This window comes from Triturus cristatus, chromosome 11 (assembly GCF_964204655.1).
Source record: "Triturus cristatus chromosome 11, aTriCri1.1, whole genome shotgun sequence".
Taxonomy (NCBI): Eukaryota; Metazoa; Chordata; class Amphibia; order Caudata; family Salamandridae; genus Triturus; species Triturus cristatus.
In genome coordinates, this window is record NC_140594.1 from 401,355,846 (window position 1) to 401,380,346 (window position 24,501).

A 24,501-nucleotide genomic window follows, 5' to 3' on the forward strand; every position below is an offset into this window, starting at 1 on the left:
TACCACGGGGTGGAAGGCCGCCGTTGAATAGAACTCTGTTACTTTTTTGGGATAACAGCATCTAGGGCGGTTTCTAAGGCAGTATTAAAAGCCTCCAGTGTTTTGGATACTTCCATAGAGTAAGTTACCGAAACTGGGGAAAACACCTTGTTGAATGCCTCTAAAGAGAGATTGCGCCAAGTCCTGTTCTGTACAGGATTTTGGCTAATAGGGCATTTAAAGCTCTTCTGACACGACTGCTTAGCATAGATCGAGATCATAGAGTGATCTGTCCAAGAAAGGGGGTCTGGAGGGTCACATCTCAGCTGGTCTGTGTTAGAGAAGACCAGATCTCATAGGTGACCTGCTCTATGAGTGGCGCCTTCAACCCTTTGGGTAAGTCCCATTAATTCAAGGGAGGCAAGAATTTTATTGACCTCGGAATCAGTCGAAGTCTCTCCATGGAAGTTAAAATCTCCAAGCAGGAGAAATTTATTTGCGACGAGTACATGTAAAGCAAGATGTTCCACCAGATGACATAAATTTGGCTCTGGGATCTGGTGGACGATAAACTAAGCCATACCAGCTGTCAGAGGCGGACGAGGAGACTTTAAAAATTCCTAATTCTAAACAGTCATTGCTGACCATAGAAACCCAGTTCACGGCCAGATGATTTTAAAAAGCAATGGCAATACCTCCACCTGTTTTGGTCTCTCTATCAAAGTGGATACATTTATAATAATCTGGTATGGCCAGGGTAATCATGGGATGGTTAGAGGAACACAGCCATGTTTCGGTGAAAAAACAGACAGCAGAGTCATGCAAGACAATCAAGTCCCATATTTCCAATGGGTGTTTAGCAAGGGATCTAACATTGCACAGAATGTATTTCTGACTCATGGTGGCTGGATCTAATAATATCCCGGGGGTTTGAGGATCCCCTGCCAGTGTTGACATTTTAAATTTACAGTGGTTGCAGGTTACCGGCCCTTCTAAAAAATACGGGAGCTTCTGAACACAGTTCACATAAGGGAGATTATTAATTTCTGCCAAAGTTTTAATTTCGATTAAAGATTCAGATGAATAGTATATGGGGGGCTATATGACGAATGTTTACCCTAGAAGATCCAGCGTCTCTGGCCTCTGGTCTTGTTTGGGCGCATACGGGCTTGCCTTTGGCGCGCTGCCGGAACGCGCGCGTCCACTGCGCATGCGCGATTGCATCCTCTTTAATAGAGCCCGAGGAGCAAACATTGGAGCGCTAATCACGCTGCCCCCCCCCCCCCCCCCTCTTCACCCAATGATGTCTACCTGCTCCTGCAGTGGCGTGAAGGAGTATGGTCCCTCCAATAACCCAGCACCTACTCGGCTAAGAGATTGTCAGGGAACGAAGTATGTCAAACAGTGCAGGTTTGAATTGTACAAGTACATTTAAAAACACAAAGTGCATCGTGAGTTAAAAGAAATCTCTGCTCCCGGCTTCCGCCTCAGGAGGCAATTACCTAATGCACCACGCACACGATTGCAGCCTCTTTAGTAGAGCCCGGGGAGCAAACACTAGAGCGCTAATCGCGCTGCCCCTCTCAACCAAGACATGTAATGTCACCAGGGCAGTGTCATAAACCCAGCACACTAGCAGATCAAGACTTTGTATTTAGATTACTGTGCACTTTTTATGTCCGAGTTCTAATCCTATTTCAAGAAACAAGTTTAGAGTTTCCATTTTTAAACATTTGAAATGCTGCTAAAGCTTTATTCATTAAATCTGCATTCGCCACCTAAATTATGTTTAAAAAGTTATTTATTTTCCAAGTCATGGACAAGGGATGGTTTAAAGTGCTGCATCCAAATTGTAATATCACCTGAAACCCTTCATCTAAGTACTCTTTCTGGTAGCATCTCCAGGATCTGTTTGTTTATTTTTTGGAAATGTTGTGGCGGTTTCTGTCTGGTAACTTTGCATCCAACAACCCTACTAAGGCTAAAACAGGCCCTGCAAACACACATAGTTTTGACAGTCCTCCTGCAGCTGCTTTTACCGTTATTCATGAAGGATAATAAAGTACATTCAATATAGCCTTTTCACATACGTGCACATTAATCATTGCCACCTAATTACACTCTACTAAATACCAGATAAATACATCCCACATAAAACCACTATGCCACATAGCAACCATCCATACAAATACACTCCGCACCGTGCCACATAATTCCCATCAGCATAATTTCACTCAAAATACCACACAGTTCCACGCCACACAATTCAGCTCCACACATTTCCATTCTGCACCACATAATTCAACAACAAACCACATAATTCAAATCAACACACTTACACAACAAATGCATACGATCCACACCTCAAAATTCAACATGTCACACAATTCAACAGCTCACCACATAATTAAATTCCACTACATACCACGCCACAAGACAACATACCAATACACATATTTACACTCCATAACACTCAATCCCATTCTACATAATTCCATCTAATTTAATATCACATTATTTACTACCCACATAATTCCACTACACAAATACACACACTATTCCACCCCACACAATTCCACAACTAACAAGTCCAATCCATATAATTAAACTCCACACTACATACATCCACTCCATAAACAATAGACATTGTCATTTACAACACCATTAACTCCAACTTTCACTAATGGGAGACCATTTGCATTGCAAATGCTTGTGTTATCGTACTTTGTGGCAGATCTGCTTCACTGTATCTCTTGGGGCCCTACAAACAAATTTGGTGATGAAGAGTAAATTGTATTTTTCTTGACAACTTTTTAATTAAATAGTTCTTCTCTTTAATTTCCTGTAATTCCCATAGTTGAAAAAACAAGCATTTGCAATGCAATAGGTCTCGCATTTCGTGAATTTGAGCTATTGGCAAGAGGGCTGCTGGATGCTGTTAGCGTAGGAGTGGTTGATCATAAGAACTTGCAGGAGACACATGTGAACTCTCGTTCAACGTTGTGTGGTGCAGGGTGGCAGCAGTGCGGTGAGCGGCAGCCAGGCCTGAAAGCAAAGAGGAGTGCAGCATGGTAGCGGGCTTGGGACAAAACCAGGGTCCCTGGTGCTGGACATGGTGCAAGTGCAGATAGGCGCAGCTGTGCCTGCTGCACGCATCCTTTCATCATCCGTTTTGCAGCTGCCATTAAGTAGTTTGTGGGAATGAGGTGATCTGTGCAGGGTGCCGTGGGCGGGAAATGGAAACCAGTTATGTTACTTCCTGTACGATGGATGATCAGAAATCCAGTGACGTCCCTTTCTGTGCAGATGGTTGATAGGAAATTAAGTTTTCTTTGTAGGTTTCTTCTACTGCCTAGATATAAGCCCTCATTTATTCCCCATGCTTGCAGTGCAATACAGCAGGTTAAACATTCACACTACACATATAGCCAACGCACCTTTGTGCATGACTGCGTTTACATGCATGAGCACATTGAAGTATGGTACAATCAGACTACAGCATTAGTTCTGTATTGAAGAGATAACAAAGTTGGAGAGATTGCGGCTCTTCAAGAGAGTACATATGGAAAGATAAACTGTTTTCAAAGCCTGCGTTCTATGCGTTTTATCTTGAGTAACACAGATGCAGGCCATGGAACTGCTAAGCTTAGCGTTTCATTATTGCAAAATATCTAAGATAAGGATTGACTGAAAATTGGTAGATATAAAACTTTGCATTACTTTTCAATTAACACCAAGGTGTGTTATCACCATGAGTGCTTGGCGCTGTACCTCTGTGCGCATAATTTGACAGATTATTTTCCCCTTCTTACTACCATACTCCCCTCGGTGCACTGTAGTCACCAGAATGCCACTTTCGTCCTCATGCAAAGGAATGACGGCAGCTGTTTCACCAATTCTCTGAGGAATACGGCTGGGTTTGGCAGGTACCATGCATGCAGTCGGAACAACTCGCAAGAAAAAAAAAAAGCATTACAAATGCAATAGGTCTTGCCTTTCATTAAGTTAAAGCCATTTGCTTTGCTATAAATACCATTAGCAAAGCAAATGGCTTTAACTTAATCAAAGGCGCGACCTATTGCATTTTCAATGCTTGTTTGGAGAGTGCTACATATTTGTTTCGTCATGAGACTTTGACCCAGCACAAGAGAAAAAAAACAAGATGGGGAAAGAAGAAGGCACAGAAGGTTTTAAAAAAAATAAATAAAGAACCTGAAAGAGTGCGGTAGAAAGGCAGGGAATAACTGTTGTTGGATGAAAAAGGCATGAGGTGGAATCAAGACTACACAGCTTATGTATGCAGCACCCTGCAAATCAATAGCGGCGGTGCTGGCTTCAGATTAAAACTTTGGGCCCCTAGAAGCTCTGTATTTGGATTTACAGTGTACTTTTGTCAAATGCAAAGATCTCTGGAGTTTGAATGGATGTATGTTTGTGGGTCAACATCACAAATTCAACTTTAGAAGAAAGAAATATACAAACAACGAATCCAAAGTTTTTTTCCGTTCTGAACAATTTCCAATGTGGCCTTGGGTGCCTAACCACTTTGTTCCCAACCAAGGCTGTCCTCTGTATACCTGGTTCGCAAAAAGAGCATGTGGTACTCAAGAAAATGTTTATACTCATTTTCCAATAGGGCCTGCTGGCCGCATTCATTCCGCCAGCCATACGAGTACTGCAGCTGCTCTTGATGGTATCTGAAACTGGCCATCACTTGATCTCAAATTAATGTCAGATACACTATGACTTCCAGATTTCTTATGCTAGCCTTTGCAAGCAACAGGGTGAACTCTAGAATTTCGGTTGGGGATGTGGTGCTTGTCAAAGTATTGGCCTGAGTGTGCTGAAGACTGAAGTGCCACAGCTGTACAGGCTCTTCACAGTTGGTCACTAGCATACTCTCCTTAAACTTCCTACCAGTATCCCTTCACCTCAATTCCCATTAGTATGAGCACATGAAGTCTAATCAGGCCACATTGTCGGCCAAACCCTTTGTCCATTTAGTCTCAGGCACCTCTGCAGTGGCTTTTCGGGATAAATGTGGAATTTTGAGAGGTTGGCATTGTTAGTCTATATAGGATGCCATGCCACAAATATACCTCAATGGATGAGCATTTTGAGCAGCCTTTTATTGCAAATATGCCCATTTTTGAGAGCTGTCAAAATGTCATGCAGCAGTGTGGGATAGAATGGAAATGGCATTCATTGAAACTGAGATAAAATGTAACAATGTACCCCAAAGATCATCTGTTGGGCTGAGCACCTTTAAGGAGATTTATCACTAGGTATTTTCTCTTAAGTTGGACACAGTTATAGTTTGAGGGACCACGGAAACTGAGTGTTCAATTTACTAACATTACTTGTACTGCATGAAGAAACCTAGGTGTCTCACTGGCTTTGTCAACGCCAATGGGAATACATGGAATTAGGCAGGCGTCAAGGCTTCCGAGCCTAGCCAGATGGCCTCCTGTCTAACAAAATATTGTTCTACTTGAGGAAGGTAGTCTTCTGGTTGGGGTACGTTTCTACTTTAGCACAGTGGAGGCTGCTTCAACAGCTTTTCAGATCTTTGGCGATTTGAGGATTGTAGAGATCTGGTCATCTATGCAGGGTCTACAGAACATCAGGAGTTTGTCACACCAAGCTAAAATATCCAAGCACCCATCCAGAATAAGGAGTGGAAGTTTTTACATGCACAAATTGCAGAAGCAGCCGTGGTTACCAGAACTAAAGATTTACTCCCCATTTTGTGTGCAAAAAAAAATGTCTCGCCTGTTGTAGTAACTTTTATCCTTCTTCTCTGCCCTCTCCATTCTCAAATATTCCTTTTCTATCCTCATCAGCTCCAATCTTTCCACAGTAGTAGTCTACTGGTCTGTTACAGAGGTATTGTATTGCATCAAGTGAGGTTGCATCAAACAAGTGTGCATAGAAAGGCTGCATTTTGTTTTGTCCTGTCAAGACCTCAAGGTTTACCCCAAATACTTTGTGTGTTATTCCTTCCCATTTAGAAAAGTAGTAAGACTACTGTGCATTGGGTGGTTTTCCTAAAAGAAATCTAATGTTGGCTATCGCCTCTTGATAATGGGGGTTGAACTCCAGAAAGATGAGAGAAGGAAAACATCCTTACCTCCTCCAACAAAGTGCTTATCAAAGTACATAAGACTTTTACAGACATTTTAAAGTCTCACAAGGATTTACCTCCATAAACACTAGTGGGCAGAACTGCTTTGGTCCGGAACGTGGGTGCTACCCTAGTTTGTGGTTAACAGTGCATATATGACAAGAATATGAAGGTGCACCTCAAATAATTATTCATTTAATTTTAGTTAGTGATTGGTTAGACAATATAAGCTGATTTGAAATTGTGTATCCTAGTTTTGTGTGCCATCTAAAAATTCAAATTATGCGGACTTAATTTCAGTACAGATGCCAAGGAACTATCCCACACAAATGCCAATAAGAAAACGGATTTTGTGATTCCTACTATTGCTTCATCTGAAAGAAACACGTTAGTTAGATTCCTCACCTTAGAATATCCCCAGGCGTCAGACTGGATCCGGAAGATTTTTCGTCAGCAATACCCCTTGCGCGTCGCTAGGCGTCGTCTGCGGCTCCGCGTCCGGCGTCGTGTGCCGGAATGACGTCGTCGGAGTACTTAGACGGCGCCCTCGCGCGCTGACGTCAGTTCTTCTTTTTTCCGCGCCAGTAAGCGCTGATCCGGGAGAGCTACCCCTTTAGTCAATTTTTGACTAACTTTTTTGATCCTTTTTTTCTGTCCCAACACCCTACCCCTGAGAGCCTGGTTATCCAGGCCTCTACCTCCCAATCCTCCTTCCCGACCGCCCCGCCGGACCGGGATTCCAAGAGACTAGAACAGTTTGGCAAGAAGCTGTTCTCCTCCCTTAGTTTGGGCCTGCGGTCTTTGAACACCGCCTGTCTCTTGGACCGTTATTCCCACTCTCTGTGGGATGCGGTGGAGGACGTGCTGCCCCTGTGTCCGGAGGAGGTCCGGACACGACTTACCCAGGCTCTGGCCGATGGGAGGGATGCAGCGCGACATGCTATCCGATGTGGGCTTGACACTACGGACTCGCTGGGTAGGGCCATTTCTACCACAGTGGCGCTTCGACGTCACGCCTGGCTGCGGTCCACGTCATTTTCGGGCGATGTCCAGAGCACTCTCATGGACATGCCCTTTGATGGCACTCGCCTCTTTGGCGAGAAAGCGGACAGTGCGCTGAATCGCTGTAAGGACTCCCGGGCTACGGCCAAGTCCATGGGCCTCTCGGCCCCGCGGTCGCAAACTTCCGCCTTTCGCCCCTTTTGTGGCCAAGGAAGGGGTGCCTCCACACGTGCGCCTAGCATCCAGCCGCAGAACCAATCTGGTCGCGGACGTGGTTTCCGCCGAGGCGGTTCTGGAGGACGCCGAGGTCAGCCCACATCCACCCCGGCAGCATCCGCCTCAAAGCCTTCCTAGTCCGAGCTTTCAGGCCCATTCCACGCCAGTGGGCGGCAGAGTTCGCCATCACCTGCTCCACTGGCGGTCCATCACATCGGACAGGTGGGTGCTGCAAATCGTCCGAAGGGGCTACTCCCTCCCCTTCGAGACGACCCCTCCAGCCATGCCACCACAGCACCACCGTATCTCGGGGGATCATTTGAACCTTCTCCACGAGGAAGTTTCGGCCCTCTTGGCCAAGGGGGCCGTCGAGCGCGTTCCGAGCCCAGAAGTAGGTCGTGGTTGTTATTCCCACTACTTTCTGGTTCCCAAGAAGGGCAAAGGGGGCCTACGCCCTATCTTGGACCTCCGGAACGTCAATGCCTTCCTCCGGTAGGAAAGGTTCAAGATGTTAACTTTGGCTCAGGTTCTAGCTGCCCTAGACCCCGGAGACTGGATGGTAGCGTTGGACTTGCAGGACGCATATTTCCACATCCCCGTCCTGACGGCCCACCGGCGTTACCTGCGGTTCACGGTGGGCCAAGAGAACTTTCAGTTTACCGTGCTCCCCTTCGGCCTCACCAGTGCCCCTCGGGTGTTCACGAAAGTGATGGCGGTGGTCGCAGCTCATCTGCGCAGATCAGGGGTTCCAGTCTTCCCCTATCTCGACGACTGGTTGTTGAAGGCGGGCTCGCCCCAGACAGTCGTCTCCCACCTCCAGACTACGGCGGATCTCCTGCATTTACTGGGATTTTCCATCAACGTGGCGAAGTCACACCTGAGTCCCTCTCAGAAGCTCCTCTTCATCGGAGCGGTTCTCGATTCGGCGCAGTTCCGGGTCCATCCACCGGAACAGCGGGTCCCGGATATACAGGCCCTGATTCCCATCTTTCGGCCTCTATCCTGGGTTTCGGTCAGGCTAGTGTTGCGGCTTCTGGGGCTGATGGCCTCCTGCATCCTGCTAGTGCATCACGCCAGGCGGCGCATGCGGGCTTTGCAGTGGGACCTGAAGTTTCAGTGGGCCCAGCATCACGGCAACCTGTCCGACCATGTCTTGATCTCGGAGGGCACTGCACAGCAGTTGCAGTGGTGGCTCACGGACCGCGATTGGGTCAAGGGCAAGAGCCTCTCCCTTCCCCAACCGGAGCATGTCGTAGTGACGAATGCGTCCCTCCTGGGATGGGGTGGCCATATGGGAGAGGCGGAGATCAGAGGCCTCTGGTCTCCGGCGGAGTCTCGTCTCCACATCAACCTGTTGGAGTTGAGAGCGATCCGACTTGCACTGAAAGCCTTCCTTCCCTCTGTCAGGGGAAGTGTCGTGCAGGTGTTCACGGACAACACCACCGCCATGTGGTATTGCGACAAACCGGGCGGGGTGGGCTCGTGGACCCTTTGTCGGGAGCCTCTGCGCCTCTGGACGTGGCTGGAACACCAGTGCGTCACCCTAGTGGTTCAACATCTGGCGGGCTCTCTGAACGCCAGAGCAGACAAACTCAGCCGCCGGTGGATGATGGATCACGAATGGCGTCTGAACTCCGAAGTGGCGCAAGGTCTCTTTCAGCAATGGGGAGAGCCTTGGTTAGATCTATTCGCCACCGAAGAGAACGCGCAATGTCAGCAGTTCTGCGCGTTGGAATTTCCAAGGCGGCACTCGCTCGGCGACGCTTTTCGTCACGAGTGGAGTTGCGGTCCGTTGTACGCCTTTCCGCCTATACCACTTCTGCCCAGAGTGCTGAAGAAGATCAGGCACGACCGGGCCCAAGTCATCTTGGTGGCTCCGGATTGGGCACGAAGGTACTGGTATCCCGAGCTACTCAGTATGTTGACCGATCCTCCGATACGTCTGCCCCTTCGGGAGGATCTTCTGTCGCAGCAGCAGGGGACGGTCCTCCACCCGAACCTGTCCAGCCTCCACCTCCATGCGTGGAGATTGAGCGGCGGCAGTTGATGCCATTTGACTTGCCTCCTGAAGTCTGTGATATCATTCTGGCAGCCAGGCGTCCCTCCACAAAGACGGTATACGCCTGCCGGTGGAACAAATTTGTGTCATGGTGCACAGCAAAGGCTGTGGATCCCCTTTCCGCCCCTCTTTCTGAGGTTCTACTGTTTCTTCTTTCTTTGGCCCGGCAGGGCTCTGCCCTGGGCACCCTGAAAGGTTACCTTGCTGCCATCTCTGCCTTCTTGCGGCTTCCTGATCAGCCTTCTCTTTTCAAGTCCCCTGTAGTTACACGCTTTCTGAAAGGCATTACTCACACGTTCCCTCCTGTCCCTTTTGTAATGCCTCAGTGGGACTTGAATCTTGTTCTCACATTTCTAATGTGCGCTCCCTTTGAGCCTCTTCATAATTGTCCTCTTCGTCTGCTGACGCTTAAGACTGCTTTTCTGGTAGCCATCACCTCGGCTAGACGGGTGAGTGAGCTCCAGGCTTTATCTTCAAAGCCTCCTTTTCTCTCTGTTCATCCGGACAAGGTTGTCCTTCGGCCTCGTCCCTCCTTTCTTCCGAAAGTGGTGACTCCATTTCATCTTGGGCAGTCTGTCACCTTGCCCACCTTCTTTCCGCCTCCGCATCCTTCCAAAGAGGAAGAGAGGCTCCACCGTCTGGACCCAAAACGTGCGCTCTCCTTTTATTTGGACCGCACAAAGCAGTTCCGGGTGGACGACCAACTTTTCGTTGGATACGTGGGTGCTAAGAAGGGGAAAGCTGTGCACAAACGGACCATCTCTCGGTGGGTCGTTTTGTGCATCAAAATTTGTTACTCCTTGGCAAAAAAGGACCCTCCTGTTGGGCTGCGCGCCCATTCTACTCGGGCCACAGCGGCTACTACTGCTTTGGGGCGGGGTGTCCCTTTGCAGGACATCTGTCAGGCGGCGACGTGGGCTTCGCTACACACGTTTGCCAGACATTATTGCCTTGACAGCCAAGTCCGGAGGGATGGCTTCTTTGGCCGTTCTGTTCTCCAGGACTTTCTGGTGTGATCTTGGTTCGCAGACCCACCACCGGGGATGGTATTGCTTGGGTATCTATTCTAAGGTGAGGAATCTAACTAACGTGTTTCTTTCAGATGAACAAGTTACTTACCTTCGGTAACCATGTATCTGTAAGAAACATTAGTTAGTTAGATTCCTCACCGACTCACCCATCCTCCCCGTTCTGCGAACTGACATCTAGGGTTAAGGTTATCCTTTTCAGGCCCCTAGATTTTATTTTTGGCACCAGTGTCGGTCTTTGCATGGCTCTGCGTTCCTGGCGCGGAAAGCTATGTACAAGAACTGACGTCAGCGCGCGAGGGCGGCGTCTAAGTACTCCGACGTCATTCCGGCGCACGACGCCGACGACGGACGCGGAGCCGCTGACGACGCCTAGCGACGCGCAAGGGGTATTGCTGACGAAAAATCTTCCGGATCCAGTCTGACACCTGGGGATATTCTAAGGTGAGGAATCTAACTAACTAATGTTTCTTACAGATACATCGTTACCGAAGGTAAGTAACTTGTTCTTCAAGGCTTTGTCATTAATCCAATTCACTAGTATGTCAATATGAATGAAAATGTCGTTCAAGTGCAAATTGATATTAATCCATTTTGTCCTAGCAATTGCATTGGATCTGTTGAAAGGTGCTACATGTGATACCTGAAGTCAGGTGTGTTATGCAGGTGTCAACCTACGATTGTCATGCCATGCCTGAGTTAGTATGCTGCCTGCATGACCATGGATCTTAATATCGAGATAGATGCCTAAGCTATTGAAAAGCCTCCAGCTTGAATACTTCGACTATAAACTGTGGCTATATGATTTTAATTATTAAGAAATGGATCCCTTGCTGGCAATATATTCATTACACAATACCTGTGAATCATCATCACAAGATGAGGGACAAGTTTATCCGCTTCAGGCTATGAAAATGTCACCAGACTGTTGAAAGTGCTATGGGCTGACTGTGCACTATACAAATGGCAACAGTAGAACATTTACAACAGAAAGAAATTGTTAATGTCATTTTGAGCTCTAGATAAAATGCCTACAATTGAAGACTTTTTCTACTTTTGGTTCCCATGCTAGGAGCAAGTTGCAGGAATGGATGAATTCCAAAGGGAAATCATATAAAAGACCAGCAATGACCCTTCCACCAAAAAAACCTGCCAAAGCAAAGGCCAGGCTATCTTTTTGGGCTGGCATCGAGGAGGAAGATGATCTTAATTCCCTAGCGATGAAGATTAACATGACCCTGTCTGACTGTTTGCGGCTCATTGACGAGGTAAGACTCCTTGTAGGGCCCTCCACGCATGGTACAAACATTGTGCTTAATGGTCTGTGTTTGATAGTGCAGCCACAGGTAACAGATGAACGTGGTCACACACTCACCTTCCGGTGTCACACGTTTAGGTTGGCTGCATTTCTGAGTGGACACTATAGACCGATTGTAGAGTTTGTCTGTGTTTTTTCTTTGGTCATGCATTCAGTATTTCTGGGTTGCTCAATAGTACTTTTACTGAGGTTGTCTGTAGAGTTCCTTGGGTCCCACATTCAAAGTGTCTGTGTGGACCCCATAGGTCCTTTACTGAGGTGTCTGTGGCTCTTTTTAACATTGACTTTCAGCACTTCTGGGTGAACCACATAGACAAATACAGTATTGCATCATTTTGCACTTTTGAGCCACGCCTTCCCCCTAATGTCACATGGATGCATCTCTGACCTTGCTACTGCCCTTTTATCTTAAATATGTAGAATTAATACTGCATGAACCAAGCTGTTTCCTCTCGTATTGCTCTATTAAAAGTTGCATGTTTATTAACACCGCCAAGTTTACTACAACACAACTACACCACCTGTCAGTACTTCACTCAACTCTCCAGTCAAACAAAAATGTAATCGCTCCAAGCAGTTAGAGTGCAACAATACCACACTTCTGACAGTTGCTCACTATACAAGCAACAGATAAATATGTGACAATGTATGACAAAGACCGCACTGGTCGAAACGCGTCAGTACATTGAACCTTTGCTCTTCAAAACCCTCAGTGCTGTTTTCCTTTGTGCTGCTGCTGCGCGAGGCTCTTTGAGGAAAAAAAATAAATAAAAAAATATATATATTTATATATTTATTTTCAAGGACCCGAGGGGTCTGAAACGCGTCATGGCGGCTATGCACTAACAAAAATAAAGGAATCAGCACTGATTAAGTGGAGTTCGTGCCTTTTTCAAAAGAAACAAACGGGGAACCGATTGGAGAAAGGAGTGAGGAATACACATATATATAAATTTAACTCAATATAAGAGTTGCTGAGAATGTGATGCTAATTTTCCACGGTTTGTTAACTTTGCAGTGCTGTCTTCCGAGTGAGTCCTATCTTTTTGACCGTTTGTGTTAAGGAATGGCAATTTTGTGTCTTAGATTGTTTTTGAAGTTCTCTCTCCTGATGCCTCCTTTTTACAGCCTGTTTGCTTTGTTTCCTTAATTCAAGGGGTTACCTTCTGAGACGGTTCAGACCGCACTTTCAAAAATACCGCAAGCTGAAAAGTTTGCCAAATACTGGATGTGTAAGGCCAGGCTGTTGGAGCGTAGTGGCACCTTTGATGTGATTGGCTTGTATGAGCAAGCAGTTCGTTCTGGAGCAGTGGTAAGATGTTTGGATTACTAGATGCTAGCGGACTTATCGAGTTAGCGGAAATTAACCAGATAGTCCTTGTTAAGCAGCATATATGTTTACATTAATTTAGACCAGTGATATATTCTTTCATAAAGGAAGTGGGAGAAGTTAATGCTCCCATGAGTAAAATAATATTGAGCATAATATCCAGAATGACACGAGTTTTCTGACTCCACTCTGCCCTGTTCTTCTTATGTGATGGGTTAAAATGTGATTGAACAACCTACCTATGGAAACTGGGAGCTTGCTTTCTAATGTCAGTTTAAACACTGGATACAGTGTCTAATTCTGGGAAGACCCATGCATCTGTATCCCTGATTGATAAATCAACAGTGTATGCCCTGCCTAAAACATGTGATAAATTCAAGGTGATCTTAATGAATAATGTATTGGGTGTGCACATGTTATTGATTGACCAAACCAGGCTTTATTTTTCCATAGTATTTTTCCGTGCATGGACATGTCATCTTCCAGGTATGGCTCAGTCAGACTGCCCCGTATGTAATAAAGCAGAGTTGTGACCAGTAATGATGTAGCTTGGCCCAAAGTGCTCGATAGAAGGGATGAATTTGAGGACTTATGAATATTCACTGTGTTCCTAGGACATTTCAGTGCTTGTGCCGCAATCCATTCTGATGACTTGGGATGTTTTTGAAGTTTTGTTAATGCCATGTTCTATTTGTCAACAGCCAATTGAAGAGCTACGAGAAACTATCTTTGATATCATGAAAAACACCAACAAGAAAGCCAAAGGTAAACGCTTATAGATTCAGCTGTTAAAATGTATATATATATATATGTCTGTATAGCATTTGTAAAGGGCATAATGATGATTCTTGTTTCTTGGCAGAATGGGCTGCCTTCACATTATAAAGTATAGTTCAGACAAAAGGAGCACATTTAAATTGTTTGCAAATGTGCAAACGAGTTGTAGTTTGCGAATGCTCAGGGGAAAACTTAAGGATCCTCCTAACATCTTGCTGAACGTTAACAAACTCACTGATCACTACACTACGTCAATGACGAATATAGTCAACTCCACCATGCCACTAAAACTGAAAAGAGTCTCAGAGAAAGATAAAAATCCATGGTTTAATGGGACACTGAATGAAGATGGGTGGAAACTGAGACTTGCAGAAAGAAAATGGAGACAGCACACATCCCCCCCCCCCCCCCCCCCAGCTGAAAACTCTCAGAAATATCAGAAACTAGTACAACAAAAGGGTCCCACAATTCCAAAAAGGAATTCTTTAGATCGAAACTGGATAACGCCAAAAACAGACCACGAAAACTATTCGAGATGTTAAAGCAACAATCCAATAAGTTGGCCAAATCTGCCCAAGAAACTACTAAAACTCAACTGAGCTGCGAGGAATTCTCAACATTCTTCACTGAGCAGGCCAACACGCTAGAAAGAGAGCTCAGGATGGAAGTTGACAACCTCTCCAGCCAACTACCACCACTGAACAATGCTACCACGACAAATGATCATGATAGGCCGAAAAACAATGCACAATGGGCAACCTTCAAGTTATATGACCAGAATACCATTGCCAAAACTCTCTCGGATATCAAACCTAATAACCACTACAATGACTCCGTCCCCTCTAAGTGCCTAAAAAGAATCAACCATGTCGTCGTCCCAATATGGACAAAAATAATAAATCGTCATCATCAAAAAATCTACAGCAGACCCGGCAAAGCCAAATAACTATCACCCAGTAACCAATATTCCATTACTTGCCAAACTAATTGAGAAATGTGTGCAAAATAAATTTAGCAATACCATCGCTAATTTCAAGCTGTTGGACGACTGCCAATCTGGATTCAGACCAGGCCACAGTACGGAAACAGCAATCTTGCGTATAGTGGATGATGCGCTAATGGCCCTAGATCACAATCAAACATGTCTACTACTCCTTCTTGACCTGGTCATCTGCATTTGACACGGTAAGTCATGAAAAATTGCTAACCAGGCTTCAAGACAGGATGGGACTATCTGGAAATGTTCTGAAATGGTTTGAAGTCTTCCTTCAGAACAGAACACAAAGATTCCTGGTCAACTAGACGCTAGCCCCATCATGCCCGAATTAGATGTGCAAGGATCAACATTATCTCCATCACTATTCAACCTATATGTTGAACCCCTTACTGAAATTCTCCAAGACGCAAACCTATCCTATCACATGTACGCAGATGACACTCATATCGACATCCAGATCGCGTCACTGGAAGACATCAAGATAATGAATGAGGCCTTTAAAAGTGTCATTACACAGGATAACTGGCAATCATCTGAAACTAAATGCACAAAAAAACAGAATTCCTATTAATATCGCCACCAAAGAACCCCACAGATGTGAAGGAATGGACCAAACTGATCACAGCGCTTAAGCACCCCTACTCTAGTTGACTCAACTAAATCACTAGGAATCACGCTTGATAAGAACCTTGACATGAAAACCCACATCAAAGCAATGGGAAAATGTGCTCGGTTTCACCTGAACTATATTAGAAAAGTGAAACCACTCATTACTATGGCGGACCTCAAATTGGCAGTCCAGTCCTTCGTTATTTCAAGGATTGAATATGGATGTACAGCTCTAGCAGGTCTATCAAAAATTTCCACAGCACCACTAACAGCATGTCTCGATGCGCCCGCAAGACTCATTACTGGGTCTAGAAAATACAACCTTATCTCCCCACACCTGAAAGCATTAAACTGGTTACCATATAAAGCCAGAATTCAACTTAAGCTGGCATGTATTACCCACAAAGCTCTCCACTACAAAACACCAAGGTACCTAGCCCAGAAAATTGAGCTATCAGGGAGAAGCAGACCAGCCAGGAGAGCCAGAGAGCTGTTGCTGAAACCACCCATCTTTCGGAAGAAGAAAACTTATGACCGAGCTTTCTCCGGAGCAGCCCCCAGAATCTACAACTCACTCCCTCCAAACATGGCAACATTCAAGAGGGAAGCAAAGATCTTCCTAATGAGCAATTTCCTGCCTTAGGCAAGACTGTTCACCATCAGCATCGTGATTAACTGCTCTTTAACTGTACAGTACTACTCTGGAATTGTTTTGATGTAGAACTTACGGAAAAGACACACCGGAATCTTTTGTATAGGAATACTGTTACACCTTGTACACTAAACAGTTCCTAAAATTGTTATTGTTGAAACTACTAAGGAAGACCTGTACCGGAATCTTTTTTTAATTTTTTTAAAAAAATTTTTATATAGAGTTTAATATAGCGCGAACTTGACCCGAATCGGGTATCAGAGCGCTTTACATAGCACCAGTTACGTTACATGAGGACGCACATTCATTTTTGTTAGGCACGGGGAGATTAAGTGATTTGCCCAGAATCACGAGATGTTCAGCGTCCTTGCCGAGACTCGCACCCAGTTCCCCAGGTTCGAGGTCGACCGCCCTAGCCGTTAGGCCAACTCCTCTCCCAAATCTTATATATATTAATGCTGCTATACTCTAAACTGTACCTCATATAACTGTGAAGCGCTCTGATACCCATGGGTCACGTTCGCGCTATATAAAACTCTAAATAAATATAAATAAATAAAACTTTTCCAAAGTGAAGGAGCCAGTACAGAGAAAATATTACCCATCCCCTAAGATTGCTTTTCAAATTGAGGATTTAAAACAGCCATGGTGTGAGGCATAGCCGGGTGTATGAAAGTCATGTGACATAGAATTGACTGAGTACAATACTCAAAAGGTAAATCCATGAATTTTGCTCAAATGGAAAACCAAGCAGAACGGCCAGTAAAAGGAAGGCACGGTCCGATCTCTGGGCACCAGAACGTAAGGCCCTCCTTCAGGCTAGTGGACCTGCTGCCCAGTACTTAATTTGTAAAATAATGAGTGCAGGTGCCAAATGCTCTGATCAGAAGCCCACAGCTGGTGCTGTTAAATTTTAGAATGCCGAATACAAAGTGCTGATGTTTTGCATACACCCAGGCCTTTTTAATCCACTGCCAGACTCCCCCTGTCCCTTTATCTCACTCTTGTAGGTTCCTGCTTTTCCTCTTTGTGGCAGTTTCTCGTCCTCCTTTCTTCTTATGTGTTTTCCCCTCTGTTGAATTCAGTAAATGTCTGAAGAGGAAAAATAAGTGTCGGTCCCCAAGAATCACCCAAAATTAGTGCCGGTGGCCTCTACTGGCAACCACTGCTGCTGCCCCTCACTGAATGACCGTAATGTTCGATGCAATACATTTGTGTGGGCCACGGTATAATGTGCTCCTATAATCCGGATGCAGTAATATAGTTGTAGTAGCAGGTATACTTTGGCAACAGAGAGTCCGAAAAGAAAGAATTCTGCGAAAACCATAGATTTGTAAAAGCAGAATAAGACAGCAGCAGTATGAAGTGTAACTGAAAGATCAGCATCCATTTTGAATTGAAGTTATGCCTGTGTCCTATTCCAGACATGTAGGTACTCTGCATCTTATAGTAGGACAATCAGCTATTAATAGAAAATGTGCACAACCAGTTCCCCTGTGCGTGTGTACATTCATTTGGCAAGCCCCCTTTTAACTGTACCTCCCTGAATTTCCTGAAGTGGAGCGACCCCTGCCCAACTCAAGGAGCTTTAAGGTCTTGCACCTCATATTTGGATATGCAGACCCCCCTAGGGCACCATCAGTCCCCACAGATTTGAAAGGCGCATCGACTGGACTTGAGTTAGCGTGTTTGCGCTCTGAAACGGTCGGGCCTCTGGATCCCTTCCTGGTTCTGTACCGGCTCTTGTTGCAAATCTACGACCTGCGCCGGGGTTCAGTCCGGTGGTGTCAAACCCATAGTGATTCCCAACTCCGACATGGAGCCAGACCGGGGGCGTTTGACACTGACTGGACCCAAACGTCTGTCTGAGACAGTGCCTCATTTCCTTTGAAAACCTTGTCTGGTTTTGGCTGGGGTGGATCTGAGGATCCTTATGGTTGGTTACCCTGAGCCCCCTAAAGACCCTTTGGCCCAACTGGATGATGGCAACTGGTATGAGGAGCTGGCGGATGTCAGTGGCCTGGACACATCACCAGACACTGGCCTTGTCTCTCCTCCTAGTGTTGCTAAGGAGGTAGCATCTTTCGCTTTGGTGGAGAGAAAGGCGGCGGAGGACCTCGACCTTCAGTTGCCTTTCGTTGAACTCAAGACTAAGGGCCTGATTGAGGTGTTCCAGCATTGGGTATCCAACAAAAAACCTTTACTGTCCTTCAATTAATCCCTGTGAGAAAGTGCCTCTTTTTACATGGTTAGCCCCACCTTTTTGTCTGGTTTTGATGTGGCTTCAATTGTAATGCACAGGAGGCTTGTCAACCAGGTGCCCTGTGCCAGTGCTTCTTCCCTAAAACATATTCACAATTGGTACTTCTGCCCCGTGTACGTCCCTGGTAAGAGGCCTGGGAGCTGGCGAGGGTCTACTGGGACCCCCTCACTGGGACCATGCCACTGCCCCTGCAGCTTGCTTGGCCCGGTGAGGTAGAAAACAACAAAGTCGACATGACACCCTGCCTGGGTGCCAAGCCAGCCAGCACTGCCTGAAGGTATATGTAAGTCTATATCAACAAAATATCCACGGGTCTACTAAAGCAAAACTGAGAACTAATGACAGCAAAAACCAGCATATTCAAACAAGGGGAGTCCTTATAAAAAGGACAGAGTCCCATCACCCACCGCAGTGGCATGCTTCATCATTTGGGACCTCCTTTTAACCGCACCTGGTGCAGTTAAAGAGCTACAACTCCTTTGTTATTGTAAAAAGGAGGAGCTCACGGATGTTTTAGATCTACAAACGGAGGATTAGATCTCCTAACGATCAATGAGGCTGCCTACAGTGTGGTGAAACAAGGTGCAGTGTATATAAACAGTGAGTTTAAAATTGACTACCTATAGAAAAATATGTTTATTAAGTATCTAAAGGTGTCAAAACATAAAAACCAAAGAAAAACGTGTTCATGGAAAGTCTCCAAGCACGTTACTGGCAAACGCGGTCTACATGTTTCAGCCAACTATGATCTAAACAACATGATCATGGCTTTCATCAGGACCATATGATAGTACTACTGCAACAACGTGAGTAAAGTGTAAAAAAAAGCACAAAAGATGTGAGGAACGATGCAACCTACAGATGTACCTGCTTATTCAGAGATAGGCGGAACTGTAGGGGTACAGAATGATCACCCGCAATCAGTCGTGGATATAATCCTACACTCCTGGTGACAACTCAGGGGGCGTGAGGCAACGCTCTGTCCGTCGTTACCCCGGACCTTCTTCCTGGTCTGCAGTTCCGCCTATCTCTGAATAAGCAGGTACATCTGTAGGTGGTATGGTTCCTCACATCTTTTGTGTTTTTTTTTTTTTTTACACTTTACTCACTTTGTTGCAGTAGTACTATCATATGGTCCAGATGAAAGCCATGATCATGTTGTTTAGATCATAGTTGGCTGAAACATGTAGACCGCGTTTGCCAGTAACATGCTTGGAGACTCAGTTTTGCTTTAGTAGACCCGCGGATTTTTCGTTGATATACATATAGTGAATAGGGGATTTGTCCGCGCTGGTCTGTAAATTTCCCTCAAACCCCTTAACCGACCGTTTTTTTTTAGGTATATGTAAGTCACCACTCTAGCAAGCCTTACTGCCCCACAGCAAGGTGCACTATACCACAGGTGAGGGCATATCAGATATGCCCCTAAAATATTAGGGTCCATTCCGTAATGGTTGTAAGTGCCAGTAAAGACATAAAGAGTTCAATGGCTGGAAACTCTAGTTCCACAGCACCATGATGGCTTCACTGAACACAGACGTGTTTGATACCAAACTACTTCTCTCAATAAATCCACACTGATGCCAGTGTGAGATTTAATTTACCCAGAGGGCACCTGAAAACCTCCCAACCCTGGTGTGATCTGACCGGCTGTAGGCAGCCAGCCACCACCAGAAATGTTTCTGGACCCCTGGGTGGAGAGCCTCTGCTCTCTGGGACCAGAAACCATGCACATCCTGGGCAGAGGTGTCACACCTCCTCCCCCAGGATGGGCCAGTGCTCAATGAGGGAGCTTTAAAGGTCTCCTGCCTTTGGAATGCGACCCCCGGCCCCTCCTGTCAGCAGCAGATGGCAGCCTTTGGCATACACCCCCACTTTGGGCTGGAAAACCCGCGGAAACCCTGGAAGAATAGGGGGTGTGCCCACCTCTGCCAACTCCATCCCTAATGGTGGGGGAGGCGAGGTGAAGCACATCTTTCAGTCCCCACCATCTTTATGATCTCCTCAGGAGGGTGGCATAATAGACGGTGTAATCACCCCAGGTAAGGTACCCATTGGCCCTACCTGCTACCCCTCTTTCAGTCTTGCTCTGCCAGTAGAGCTCCCAGCCATGCAAACCTTGGTTTACGTCAGCCCCTAATGCGTTGAAATTCATACCTAGGAGAGCAGAAAAATCCTGCAGCCAAAACTACTTTGTAGAACATAGCTCCCATTACAATTAAGATCCACCTCCGCAATCAAGGAGGCTAAGATAATTTGTTATAACAAATAAACTCTCCAAGGTTGACATTTCTTTAAAGCACTATTCCATGTTAGCTGTTAGTTCAAGAACTCCATTTGTCTGCGCACACCTTTTAATCCCTCTCAAGAGCTCCATGTTAAAATTATCGTTTAACAATCTGTCAATCACTAAAACTAAAGCACTGACTTGTATTGTGGAGTCCTCCTTACACTTGAACTCCTCATCACTCTGCTGGAAAACTTTCACCCCAGTCTCAGTTTCTGATGTTATCTTGTGACGACTAAAGCCAAACCCTCTGGCTTCATTGACTCCTCCTCCTCCGTTTTGTAGAGCTTTACACTAGTCCAGTCATGTCTAGATTATGAGAATAGCATTTCTAAAGGTGCTTCTTCAAACCTTCTGCCTAAGTTTTAGTTGATGCAGAGTGCAGTCGCCACACTCATCACGAACATAAGGAAATGGGAGCATGTGTGCCCAGTTCTCCACTAGCTCCCTTGTCTTCCAGTGGAAAAGAGGGTAATGTTCAAATCTATTGTGCACGAACTTCAGGTTCCTGTACATTGCAGTTCCAAAGCTGGAGGGAGAGCCCCGTCTGTAACCACAGCTTAGATGTGGAACTCTCTTCCCATATCTTTGCTTTCTTTATCCTCCCTCTCTATATTTAGTAAACAACTGAAAACCTGGCTCTTTGCACAAAAGCCCGATTCAAGTGTCTTATCTTCGTGGGCCAGTGTCCCTAGAGCCATGGAGCTGTACCGTCTGTGTACTTTACAAATACTCCTAGAATTACAAAGTACAAATGACTTGTAATCGTAGCTCTCCATCACATGAATTTTCATTTAAGTCGGAACCACTCCAACCTCGTCTCCAGTGATCTCAATGTGATCAGAACTTATAAAGGATTAGCATCTCGGTGTTCTGAAACAGTAAATAAAGTTTTATCTGGCAGAGTTGAGCATTATGGGGTATTAGCTGACGGCCTCGTTAAAAGCTGTTAAAAGTACTGCCAGTCTGGTCCATTTTCACTACATTTATTTTTTCCTTTCAAAATGGATTTGGAATATGTTAAAGCTACAATATTTTACAATCTATCTTTCCTCTAATGAGCGTTTTTGTTGTTGTTTTCTTTTTTTAATAAATACTTTGTTTGCCTGCAAACAGAAATCCGAAAACATTATTTCTTAGAGGAGCTGTTTCTTTTGTTATAAGTACTGTCAGTTTCAGCACTGTCAGGCATTTAATCTTACAAGAAATGTATATACATGTAACTAACTATTTCTTCCCCCCTCCATGGGTGACTTGAAATTATACAGAGGCTCCACCTACAATATAAACTGTTGACGGGCTGATGGACTTGTTAACTTTGTCTAGCTCAGATGGAATGGTAAGAAACCTGGCGGGAAAGTTAAGTCATGCTTTGGGAAGTGAAGTGGTGTCTAGACAACAGCTAGTTAATGGTGGGGTGTTAGTGGGCTGCTCAGTGTAGAACTCTCAGGATATTGAGCCAAGGTTAGAAATATTGCTATCTCTTACAGTTCACTAATAATATGTATTTTTCTCAGCAGTTACATTTGACCTGGTGTCGGAAGAGGGACGGACTGCTGTAACTGAGTTAGACTCTTGTGAGTCACCAGCCCTGCCACAAAACGATGAAACCGTTGATCAGCTTGTGCGTTCTCCCAACATCCTAACACGACAATGGGCTGGCGAGCAGGGCTCCGCTTTGAAGTTCCAGATTGCCCCACTTCCTAGGTGAGCATAAGGTTCTGATTCATTTGGAAGTGAGTGTAGGAAAACTTGTCTTCAGGCTGTTCTTTGTCAGTTTGTTGTCCTGCCATCCTAGCTGATTTAGGTGGGACGTGCATCCCCTTCCTAAGTGCATGCCCTGATCCTACTCATGAGTTGTTAATCTTGCCGACCCATTTCTGTTTTTTTCTGCCATTAGACAGGATTTAAGGAATACTTGTCCTGCACTTTTTATTTGTGTTTTCTTTGTTCTAATGTTCTCTCTCTTTTTGAAAGATGTTTTGTTCTTTGTATTGCCAATTTCCTCGCCAAAGAAATAACCTTTCACACTTTAGTTTGAAAGAATTTATCAACAAAAAATATTAATAGTCTGTGAATTCTAAAGTTATTCGACCAGGGTTCCCCCTGAAATCATTGCAGGATACATCCTTAATGAGGAAAGACAAGATTCAAATGTATACCCTAATATATAGAAGTTTCTAGTAGTAGCAAACGATACAAGCAGGTGCCTAGCTAGGTTCATGAGACCCAAAGAATGACTCATTAGTAACGCAAATGTAAACCAAAGTCAAACACAAGTTCTATTTGGCCAAATTTTGGTCATAAAAGCACAATGTACACCAGCCGCAATTAATAAGCTAAAGAAAAAATGCATTTTATCACACGTAACAAATCTTTAAACTCATATATGCTAATCTTACATTGAACTTTAAAACCCTCAAATATTGATTCACCCATATGAAATAAACAGCTGCATAGGCCTTTTTAGGGAGCATATCTATACGATTGTTATCACATGTCTTCATAAAACCATAGGTGCTCTGCTACATATCTATTGCATAGTCAATTTTTTTCCTATGTCGTAAAGCCCCTGCTAAAAAGTTCACCACACCAAAACCTTTCCTAGGTGAAGACAGAATTTGCAGGTAAATAAAAGAAGGCCTCACTTGTGCATAATGTCAATGTTTAAAAAGTGGTAAAATATATTTACATCGAAGATCATTATAAAGTCCACAAAAAAAAAATGTAAGAGATCTTGTTCTGAGAAATCATCACAGGTACTGGGTTTTAGGGACCCTAATTTAGAAAAGCCCATTGGAAACGTAAGACACCAGTGGATACAATTAAACCTGAATCTTATTAAAAGAAAGCAATGGTATGAGTTATTAACATGGGACCAAAAAGGTTGCTCTATAGGCCCAGGGATCAATAATATGTATTGTCTTATGGTTGTTTTTTTTAGTTCCATGTTTTCCCTTTCCGCCACCCTCCTTTCTAGAAATTGACTTTTAATAGCTTTCATCTCTCCGGGATACATTTTTCTTGGATGTATTAAAAGATCAGGACACCCTAGGTTAGTTAATTGCCTAGAAATGTAAGCTATCCAAGGTACCTCAGTAGACCTATCCAACCTCATTCAATCTTTTAGTACATATTGGTTCAAGGTAGGCGTGGGACTCTACCATGTTTTTAACCACCAAATTAAAGGGGCCACTGCTATCTGGTCCGATATGCAGCCCTGCCCTAGTTCTTCATGCACCATAAAAGACGGTGTACTGTGGGGAACCTCTAAAAGCTTCCTCAGATATTTATTTTTGCCCACTTGCAGATCACCGGGCTCTTTGTAGCCCCCTACTTCACTGCCATATGTGGCCATTGGTAAACATTTCTCGTTATAGATCTTCAGAAGTGGGCCCAAGGGTTTGCTCCCCAATCTCTTAGCAAAGTTCAGGGTAGCTCTGTGAGAAAGTGCCATCTTTTTTGCATGGTATGCCCCTGCCTTTTGCTGAATTGCTGATGTACTTTGACTGAGTGTGCCCTGGGCTCCTGCCAATCAGGTGCCCAGGGCCTGTGTTCCTTCCCTAAAACTGTATTGAAGCCTAAACCCAATTGGCATCTCTGGCCACATGTCATCAGCCCCTGGTAAATGGTACCCTGGGTACTCGGGGCCTTGTGACCAGAGAAGGCCCCTAAGGGCTACAGCACTTATTGTGCCACCCTTAGAGGCCCTGTACCATGACACACACACTGCATTTGCAGAATGTGTGACTTGGTGCAGAACAAAACAGAGTCGACATGGCACACATCCTCGTGTGCCATGTCCACAAACACACTGCCCTGGCATACCTCAGTTACCACTCTAGCTGGGTGCACTATGC

General features: G+C 45.1%; 1 protein-coding gene across 6 annotated transcripts in view; it reads left to right on the top strand.

Moving 5' to 3' along the window:
• Positions 1-24,501, top strand: part of LOC146784304 (uncharacterized) — a 106,464-nt gene that overhangs the window by 51,209 nt on the left and 30,754 nt on the right. For 4 of the 6 annotated variants that reach the window (XR_014970860.1, XR_014970861.1, XM_085635702.1 and 1 more), the window contains exons 5-8: positions 11,481-11,676; positions 12,883-13,038; positions 13,758-13,821; positions 22,159-22,348. Coding sequence is in view for 4 of the 6 variants with exons in the window: in XM_085635702.1 (XP_085491828.1) it covers positions 11,481-11,676; positions 12,883-13,038; positions 13,758-13,821; positions 22,159-22,348 (606 nt within the window). In the remaining 2 variants the exon portion in view is untranslated. The remainder of the gene's footprint in view (positions 1-11,480; positions 11,677-12,882; positions 13,039-13,757; positions 13,822-22,158; positions 22,349-24,501) is intronic. The other 2 variants (XM_085635705.1, XM_085635703.1) reach the window with 1 other exon arrangement.